At 38.2% G+C, this 10,771-nt stretch overlaps 1 protein-coding gene across 1 annotated transcript; it reads right to left on the bottom strand.

The window, feature by feature from the left end:
* Positions 1–210: 210 nt before the first annotated feature.
* LOC140163845 (cytochrome P450 20A1-like) lies at positions 211–10,249 on the bottom strand. The gene is made up of 10 exons (XM_072187159.1): positions 10,181–10,249; positions 8,587–8,779; positions 7,477–7,622; positions 6,816–6,983; positions 6,383–6,461; positions 5,013–5,189; positions 4,396–4,519; positions 3,191–3,302; positions 1,956–2,020; positions 211–1,504 (listed from the first exon to the last, which is right to left on the bottom strand). The coding sequence occupies exons 1-10, from the start codon at positions 10,247–10,249 to the stop codon at positions 1,255–1,257; spliced, it is 1,383 nt and encodes a 460-aa protein (XP_072043260.1). The 3' UTR covers positions 211–1,254.
* Positions 10,250–10,771: the final 522 nt, after the last annotated feature.

Raw genomic sequence — 10,771 nt, 5'->3', positions numbered from 1 at the left:
ACCCTTGATTATCAGTTTCTTCATTATTAAATGGTGTTGAAAATCATCGCCACTCACTATAGAAAATTATTTCTCTCCCAGGTAAATCTAAACAGATTATGCTTCACTAGCATGATAATATTATTGGTAATTAGATTTTGAGTGTGAAAACAGCATAAATCACCTTGTTTCTGTTCAAAAAGTTGGCCAGAATCCCACTGGTGTGTGTGCATGTGTGGGAGGTGGGGCGAGGGGGAGATGCTTTTATGCGATTTGTGCTCAATAATATGGTCCAGGACCATATGGTACTTATAAATGTTTGACTTATAAATATTTTCAATTTAAGTAAATGCTCCAGAAGCATGGGTGCTCCATTTAGCATGTTTGACTACTTTTAAATATTTTCAATTTAAGTACATGCTCCAGGAGAATGTTTGACAAACATGCTCCTGGAGCATGTTTCTAACTCAAACATGCTCTTGGAACATGAACTTAAATTGAAAAAAAATTATAAGTCAAACATGCTCCTGTGCCATATGGTGCAGGACCATAATGGTGCATGACCATTGGTTCAGGACCATATGGTCATGAACCATATTATCGGGCCAAAATCACACAAAAGCAGGAGGGATATATCCCACTGATACCTCGGCAAATTGGTTCACATATAGGTGACACATTCTGACAAAATTCAATGTGACCAAGCGCGAAAACTCCCTCATAACTATATGTGACGTGTCATGTCAAAAGGAGACACTTTTGGGCAGGTTATCAATTTTGAGGTTTTTACATATCTTAAATATAGAGATATTTTGCTCCACAACACCGTTTTCCCCATTGAAATCGGACATTCCCAAGCGAAGATATTGAATTCGTAAGTTCTGGTATTATAAAATTGGAAATTGAGATATTGGCCTTTAAAAATATTATTGACAATGTTGACAGTAGGAATTACCTTGAAAAATGTCTAAAAAAATACAAGATGCCAGTTATATTCCGGTCTGAAACTATCAGACAATATTTTAAACATAAATAACATCACAACTTCGCAACAAACTCAAATTGTGAAAAAAATCACCCGGGCAGAATTTCGGCTATTTCTCCATTTACGATCCTGCCCAAAAGTGTCTCCTTTAGAAATGACACGTCACATATGACCTATCCCTCGGCATATTGGTTCACATTTGTGTGACACATTCTGTCAAAATTAGATGTAATTGATCAGGCGCATATTAAAGCAGCCTAGTCATTATAAGCAGGAAGCAAAAAATGTCCCTAGCGTTTCTCCAACGTCACCCAGATATCCTCCTTTGGAAAGGCCACTAACCCATAAACTGGTTCTACAACCTGTTCCTTTACAATGTTAAACTTAAAGGTCTGGCACAAAAGAGCTAATGCCACAGAAACTTCCGCATAGGCAAAACGGTAGCCTGGGCATGTTCTCTTGCCGGCAAAACCAAAAGGCTGGAAGGCAAACTTGTCTCTATGCTTGCTGTTCTCAGGACTAAAACGGTCTGGATTAAACCTGAAAAGAAAAATTAAGAAATACCCATGTACATCAAATGAAAAAATACTTCAGTACATCACACATCAGTTACAGATATAAGTGTTCATTATACCGGGGAGGGTGTGGTCCTGGGGGCCCAGCTAGTTCTTTAATACACTACTTTTGACTTAACCATTAGCAGGCTATGTTAGCATATATCTATGCTACTAACAAAAATACAAAAACCTGATGATTGTTATGAATTTCTGAATGAGCAAATCATGTCCTATCTGAGATGAATATAACAAGTTATATCAGGTCCTATTTCATTAACAACATTTTCACCTTTATTCAAAAAAACTTATATCATAGTTTTAAAGAATTTTAGTGTTCTGCTTGAGCAAATAACTGATAAAATAGCATAGCATCAATAGCATATTGATTGTAGGTATAGTCTAAATATTGTCAATGGTATATGGTACCAACTTACTTTTCAGGATTGGTCCACTGGTTCTCATCTTGTGATACCACACCTAATGCCTGGATGACTGGTGTCTGTACAGGGAAGAACATTATAATTCAATTACCTTCAAACATGTAATATAAGGCAAAATAAGGAGTTTGTTCCCCATTTAGAGGTTAATGACTGCGCATCAGTTGTTTTGAGGGTATTGTGAAATATCTAAACATAATGTGCTTTGGAACCGAGGGATATTCCGAGGTCCAAAGCAATTTATGTCACAGTTTCTTCTTTTAATTTGAAAACAGAACACAATCTTAGAACAACAATGCTATAACTTGGAGGACAAACAAACGAACACCGCCAAATTCGACTGACGTGTGTACAACGTGGGAAGCTATGGGGAAATTGAAGACTCGCTCTCTGATCATGCATGTGTTTATGGTTCGGTTAGCGGTTACTTAGCAACTCTCGTTCCGCTTGGGTTTATTGCATAGTGCATACACTCTATAGTCGGTTAATTTTGTGGGGTTCATTATCGAACCCCAGCGGTTTTAGCTTGTATTTATATTATTTATCAACATAGGCCTATTTGTTTGTGATATTTCAAGCGTTTTAAAATTTCAAAATAATCCCATTCAATTACACGGTTGACGATGAAAATTTACTGAATTTAGAGAATGCAATGCGGCCACCACCTGGAACTGTGGTCGCAATTTCAGTGATTGACAGTGAGGTAACACGAACATGGCACTGGCCATCTGGTCACGTGCGCATTTATATATGCGCATTTATATATACAACCGAAGTCCACTGATTAAGGAAATACCGCTAGCGACCAACCACACTAGCAAGCAATTATGCGATGTCCAAATACTTCGGCACTTGCTGTGTATATTAATGAGGTTATGAATGCTGCATAAATTTCTTTTTTTGAAGCAATTTTGCCCAATTTTTTATGACTCATTTTGTTCGCTATAAAATTCAATTTCAGACTATTTTAGCCTCAGATCAACATGAATTTTGCTATTTTAATGTGCGCAAAGCACAAACATTTTTACAATTTTGCCCTATTTTGGCCAAAAAACATGCTGCTATCATGGTTATTGGGGTTAAAAGAAAGATGCATAGGGCAATTTTGGGGCCCTCAAATTTGGAATCCTTCAAGATCTGGAAAAAGGCGCTATATAAATCCGAAATTTAATTAATTAATTAATTAATTAATTTATTAACCACTGAGGTAACTGAACTGCTTATATACTTACATGTTTTGGGATAACATATCCTGCAAGTGTGATATCAGTATCATGAAATCTTCCAGCCCAAGGAGCCAAAGCAGTAATTCTAAGAGTCTCATCTAGTACTTGTCTCAGGTACCTACAGATTTTATTTTAAAATATAATAGGTAAATAGAATTGAAGTTGAGAAACTACTGAATTGGTGGTAGTCACAAATACACACACAAACTTCAGCCTATGAAAAAAACTGCATGAGGTAATAGCACCTTATACCATTTTTTACCCTGATGTGCCAGTGACGTCAATGCATTGAGGCTGATGTCTTGTGCGCCCATCTAAGCGTGTGTGTGTACACAAGCACTATAATAGTCTATACATCTATCTCGAGTCACCGGCACTAGATTTGAAGTTCAGCGTGTGCTGCTTTGGCTTAGCGTGGTTTCTTGCATGTACATATGTGGCACCAAGTGACGCTAAGCTAACATAGAACAAGCTGAACTTCAAAGCTAATACCGCTGACTTAAGGTAGATATATAGACTATAGCAATTTAAAGCTGCACCCAAGAAAATGCACACTGACGTCACTGCCACATCGGGGTAAAAAATGGTATAAATTACCACTCTCTCCATAGATTTGCATGTAAAACCTGATGTAAATGTCCTTTTTACTAAAAAGCTGACAAAATAAAATCAGCGTTTTGAAATTTTGGCCTTTGAATTACAAAATGTATGATTTAAAGGAAGGTGGGATGCATAACTCCGGATACCACACTACGGCATCACTTTCTTGAGAAGATCAGAGAAGAGGTTCCCCCTGCCAGTTTGGGTCAGGGAAACTTTTGTAAATAAGAGGGCATAAATTGCCAATTTTTCCTTTTTTCTGTAATCCTGGGGCATGCGCCTATAGAAATCACCCGTTTCAGCCATGCCCGGCAGCCATGGGCATCAATCCTGGAGTGGGACTCATTTTTGATATTTTCAGCCACTTTTTGACAATTCAGACCAAATCCTCCCACACATTTCAAGTTAGATTGATGCTACAGTTTGTCCACTCTGAAGTACAAAGTGACAATGCGCGCGTATACAGCGCGTAAAAAGTGTGCAGTGCTGCATCTTTGCCGAGGTATGCATGCCTTCAAAGTCGGCACAATGTGTGCGTCCATGTCGATACTTATACTTCAGAGTAGACGTACTGTATATGGTGTCAGCTAGTGCAAGGGCATGATACTCACACAAGTTGTGCAATGTGACTGGAGTCCACATCTTTATCTTCACCCAACACACTCTGTATTTCTTGGTGTAGTTTCTCCTGCACATCTTGATGAGTAACTATGTAATACAAAGCCCAGACCAGGACTAGAAAAAGAATAGATGTCCATGAAATTGAAGTGAGTTTATAATTTTTGTAATTTGTGCAATTTACAGGTTAAATCCCTTTAGGGCTTTGTTCTTCTTGACGTTTAGTATTGCTGTGGAAAACGCATGCAAAACACTAGTACTAGGTCTATACATTCTGGCCTTTAATATTGATTCCATGACATGCAGGTTTGGGGGCATGGGGGAAAATGTACCCCCAGTCAGAACTCTTACCCCCTGCCACCCAGTAAAAACCCAAAATTACAAAAATGTCCACTTTTTGCAGTAATTTTGTGCAAAATTTGTTGATTTTGCCTCCCCCCATAAAAATTCCTGGTGCGGCAATTGACCATGAGGAGAGCAGAAGTCAGATTTTAATTTATAGATGTTGAGATTTGTTTGACCTGCAGTGAAATTGTGAAATGTCAGTGGGTAGAGTCCATAGTGACGCTGTAGGGTGTGGGGGGAGGGTAGGGGTGTGTTTGTTACTCACAAAAGCCTGAAGGATGAAAACCACCAATAGCATACGTTATACAATCATCCATGATCTGAGATTCTGGCAGGTCATTTTCCAGTAGTATATCAATGAATAGTTGACGTTCAGGTGGTGGTGGGTCCACTCTTCTCTTCTTGATGATGGCATCAAAGGTTGACAATAGCTGGCCTCTTGCTGAAATATACATACATACATAAATATAAGGGTTTATATTGTGCCTTACAGACCTGCCAACCTACCGAAGTCAGAACGAGGGACATTGAGACTAAAACCTTGTACATGTACACAAACCTGGTACCGACAAATTCAAAGACATGAGGTGTGCAATACTTTCAGAATTCAGAGGAGGTTTTGCAGGTCTGAATTTATCACAATGGACTAAAGAGAATGCTATAGCAAATTTTAAAGAGACATTTTCATCATTTTCTGCTTTAAATTTGCAGTCACTGAAATTTTTAGAAAACAGGACTGTCCCTCATTTTCACTTTGGTAAACCCCAAATGAGGGACAGTCCCTCAAAATGAGGGACAGTTGGCAGGTCTGAAATCATAAAATACCAAAGTGCATTACAAAAAGAGACTTACGCTACAAAAACATGAAATGAATATAAAGCAAATATGCCATAAACAAAAACAATATTATGTGACAGGAAATAAGTGTGACTTGAGAAGATCTTTGAACCTGTTGAGGGTGGGGGCCTCACGAATATGCTGTGGAAGTGTATTCCATATCTGTGGACCAGCAACATGGAAAAATGGCACATTCTTGCTTTTTCATACACTCTTAGATGGGGAGCACCAATCAGAGCAATCGTTAGAAAAATCCAAACCATGCATTGATTGTGTATATTGTGCACTCCGCGTACTACGTGCAATGCTTTCACACACGTTCGCGCCAAATGAAGCAATCTTAGAATGTTGGGCAACACTGGGCAGGTCGTTTATGTATAAAAGAAAAAGAAGGGCCCAAGGATAGAGCCCTGTGGAACCCCGGAAACCACTGGGATTCATTTTTCGGGCATGTTGATACATTTATATTTGGTTCTATTTTCCAATATTTTTAGTGATAATTTTGTTATAAAAACAGCAAAAATCACATGGTTTTTCTTCTTCTTGTGTATGAAATAGGTTAATGAACACACAGTGCTTTCACACGCATTCGCGTCGTGTAGGCTTGATTCATTTTTCGGGCGGGTTGATACATTTATATTTGGTTCTATTTTCCAATATTTCTAGTGATAATTTTGTTATAAAAACAGCAAAAATCACATGTTTTTTTTCTTCTCGTGTATGAAATTCTCGAGCAACAAGTAATACGCGTTCATTAACCTATAAACGGTTTGGGATTAGGCTTACTTAAACCCTTACCTTCTTTAAATGCCTTGTCCCTGGCACTACCTTCCTCAGGAGCTCCATGTCCAAGACTATACTCTAATTCTCCCCAACACTAAAACAAGGAAAACAAATAATGTGGCTTTATGTCAACTCATCTATACCAGCTATTCCTTAATTATAAATTTGAATTTTATATAAATGTCGGTATTCATGAATTTACACAAAAATGTCTACTCTACAGACTGAGGGATCATGTAACTTAAATATGTTATAACAAATTAAATTTAGAGAAAAGTTATTTAAAGCATTAAAGAAGTTATCGAGCACCATTAATTTAATAAGGGTATTATTTGGTAAATACCATTATTAAATTAATGGTGCTCGATGATATAAAATATTTTGTGGGCAAATGCCCCCCTTGCCCCGCCACTGGTGGTAGGCTCAACTACACAACACTGATACTTACAATGTCAAAGTTCCTTCTGAATGCCAAACAAGCTTCATGATTCTTGAAGTAATTCCCATAGGATGACCTGGTGATTCCCTTTAACACTAATGCCAAACAGAATTGTTGTATTGAGATGTGTTCATCATTGGGCAGTGCCTGTAGACTGCTTACTAGCTCACTAGCCACCTATTCAATGTTTTTTAAATAAAAAATAAATCAACAAAACAATTTTTGAATTTTTTCGGATGCCCTATCCATTAGGCTACCAGCTCCCACTGATAAACGGTGCTTAAAACTGAGTCTATTGTAAGGACTATTGTATTATATACCTTGACTGCTAGAGATCGGAAGGTTGTGGGTTCAAATCCCATGCCGGCACATTCCCTTTTCAAGTTGGGTTGTGCGCCGGTCGGAATTTGTGTTTATTTGTTGTCTTGTTTAATTGTAACACTTTGGGTTTATAAACTGTTCTTTCTTTCTTATTGATTATATTCAGTTTCCTCTTGTAGCGAACAATCATTCCCCATTGTGTTTATTTGTTCTTGTGCAGGATGCGTATCCCCATTACCTACTTTACTGACCTCCATGAATGAAACACAAACATGGTGGAGTTAGTGCTCTTTGATTCTACCTCATTGTTTAGAAGGCATACCATTTAAAGTTTAAGTGATTCACATACCTCACTAAATGTTTCCATATAATAACCTACGGCTCGATGGCTGAAGGCTTTGGCATAAAGGTTTCGTCTCTTTTTTCCATTAGCACCATTGGCATACATGATGCTATTTTCCCCTAGCAATGGTTGAAATGCAACAAACAATTCAGCTGGAAAAAAATCAATGCAAATTAGGGAATAAACTGTTCTGGTATAAAGTGTTTGCCGCTGTATTACAGCCGGCATATATAAAGTCAAGAAATAAAGAAACTAGAAATAAAATAAAACAAATGTAGTTATTTATATAGCACTTTTTAGATCCGTAACCAAATGGATATCAAAGCGCTTTACATTTATTCCACTGCTACTAGGTTATATCACACCATTTAGCAGCCAACAATAATGGTGCCGGTATTCCTACTCCCTAACAGCTACCCATTTTACACCTGGGTGAAGTGGGACAAGTGAGATAAAGTGTCTTGCCCTGTTGGGGCTTAAACCTACAACCTTGTGGTCATGAATCAAAATGCCCTAACCGTTAGGCCTCCATTTCTTCTATTCCATGGTCATTCATTAGGGCAAAGACCCAGTTAGTGAGGAATTAATCTGTCTAGGATCTGTCTTGGAAATAGGTCCAAAAGGGGCCAAATTTGGACATAAAATTCTGTTCTTTCAATCCCAATTTCATCCAAAAATATTTTTCAGAAAGGGTACACCTGTGAATCCATAAAACCCATAATTAGTGTATAGGGCAAATCCATAAAGTCCACACTCCCCCTGTGGAAGACTTTGGAAATATCTTCCCCTGGGGGACTATGTTTATCATGGTTAATCATTGACCTATTCTACTTGAAACTCATACTCCCTCTATGGGAGACTTTAGCTATTCACTGACATAGTGCACGTTAGTAACCATTGGGTACTTAGTACTGATTCAAGCCTGGGCTCATACACCTGTTTCGAATTATGATATGCCATAGACTTTGTGTTGTGATCATTTTGATCAGTGGTTCATAACAAAGAAAGCGTGAGCCAGTTGACCTAGCAACAGTCATATTCTAATGTCCACTATGGCAGGGAATATCTTCCACAGGTGGAGTGTGGATATCAAATGGAATCACCAATTCTACTTACATGGTCTATCAAAGACATTTTGTTGTTGTCTGAACAGCTCTGGTGATGCAATACTAACAGCTAGCTTTGGTCCCCACCAGAAAGATGCAATGGGTCCATAGCTTGCATGTAGATTAACCAAAAATGCATGCATATTCCCAGCCTTTCCTATGTCTGGAATATTGCCTCCACTAAACAAAGGATCAAATGAGTACTACATTAGTTGAAGAAACAAACAGATCACACACTTTTTCAACCAAGAAGACAAGCAAACCAGGGACTACAGATCAATGCAAGGTCCAATTCCACTCCTATATACATCAATCACACCACTTTATACACAGGTGTCACCCAAAAAGGTTATGTGCAGATTTTTGAAAATAAGCTAATGTTAACAAATATCAATTCCCTTTTTTGACAAAAAATCTATTATGAACCCTGTACATTGTACAAGTACCCCTGTGAATTCCAAGATCACAACATGCATGCATTCTTCGCATCCCTGAACAACCTGCTTACATTCATCATCATCATCATCAGTCGGCTGCGGAGCAGGCGACTACAAGCTTTCTCCAACTATTGCGATCTTGGGCAAGCGAAACAATTTTGTTTGGCTGCAACATCCCTTCAGTATCTCCCAGGAGGTGCTGGACATACTGTAAGTACAGTGTGCGCGTCCCGGTTTCCTCTTCCCATGTGGTGGTATATAAAGGGCATATTCTTTCACAGGCTCGCTGCCTTCAAGACGCAGTATATGGCCGAGAAATTTGAGTTGATGAATCTTGACTCTGGCAACCAGTGGAGTGGTGTTGGTCAGATTGTAGATGGTTTCATTTGGAATCCGATCCACACGCTTGATGTTTAACATGACTCTGTAGCAAGATGTTGCAAAGGCATTGATTTTGTTTTCCATGTCCTTGGAGATTACCCATGACTCACACCCGTACAGAAAGACAGTAACACAAGTTGTCTCAAACAGCTTGATTTTTGTTCCGATTGGCAGGGATGGGCTTCTCCAAAGGCGTTCCAGTTTCCAGAAAGCTGCCAAGGCTAGTGCTTTTCTTCTTTTTAGGTCTCCAGCACTAGAGCCCATCTTGGAACCCAAGTACTTAAAGTCTGTGACATGGCTGATGGTACTACCATAAACTTCAAGTGCTGGTTGGGCATTACAGTTTGCAGTCATATATTCTAATAATAATAATAATAATAATGCAATACAAGGTTCACTACCATCACGCATTTGGTGGTGCATTTGAGTAAGCCCAGCCGTATCCCATTCTTTTTATCCCAAAAAATTAGTCCTGTATGTTGCCGGAATTGGAAGGGCCTGAATGGCCTTTGACAATTTGTGGCCTATCTCTAACACCCCAGAACACCCATGGATTAGCATGTGTCCCTAATGGGCCAAACATAATTGAATACATACTTTGGATCTGATGGAGACATGCCAGGAACTGTGGTCACTCGTTAGAGCCCTGTGAAAAAAAGGCAAAAATATTTAAACAAACAAATGTTATTAGTTACCCTGTTTTTTCATGGAAAAAAAAAAAAATACATGGTTAATTGTGTGAATTTCAACTCGAATAGCCCAATTATAAAAATAAAATGTACTTACATAGCGGAAATAAATAACAGCCCCAATCAGCCCCATAACAAAAGTGACAGCAACTACAAAGGTAAGCATGGTGGTGTGTAAAAGTATCCACAATTTCCACAAAGGCAAAAAAACCTGCAATGTCAGGCAAACAAAAATGTCTCCAAATAGAAAAACTTCCTGACAGTTATTACTAATATTATTTTATCATAATCGGTAAATAATTACAAAATTAAAAATTGACAAAATTTTTATCTCGTCATTATGTATTTAATACTTGCTTCCACAAAATAAGTATAATTTGCAATGGCACTTTAGAAGATTCAGTCCATTAAAGATCAAATTTCAAAAGAAACCAAAGGAATTTTTAGAGGAAATAATGATTTTTGAAGACCAAAGCAAGGAGCAACCCCGATATTCTAAACGCAAGAATATTATCAGAAACTTATTTGTAAATGTTATGATCATTTTGTGACAACAGCTAAGTTTATATTAACTACAGCTACAATACCTACCCAGCACAGACATATGAATACTACTGATAAAGGTCTCACAGCACTTCTGAACAAACACTAGGATCCACAACATGCTCATCTATCAGGGGCACAGTTC

The sequence above is a fragment of the Amphiura filiformis genome, chromosome 11 (assembly GCF_039555335.1).
Source record: "Amphiura filiformis chromosome 11, Afil_fr2py, whole genome shotgun sequence".
NCBI lineage: Eukaryota > Metazoa > Echinodermata > Ophiuroidea > Amphilepidida > Amphiuridae > Amphiura > Amphiura filiformis.
This window is presented reverse-complemented; position numbering and strand designations above follow the sequence as displayed.

Bases quoted from the DNA above. Each gene is read 5' to 3' on its own strand.
- LOC140163845 (XM_072187159.1), bottom strand. From the start codon at position 10,249: ATGCTTACCTTTGTAGTTGCTGTCACTTTTGTTATGGGGCTGATTGGG. The intron at 8,780-10,180 runs GTAAGTACATTT...CAACTAATGTAG, and splicing joins CTGTTATTTATTTCCGCTAT to TACTCATTTGATCCTTTGTT. The intron at 6,462-6,815 runs GTAAGTATCAGT...TCCTTGTTTTAG, and splicing joins TCAGAAGGAACTTTGACATT to TGTTGGGGAGAATTAGAGTA.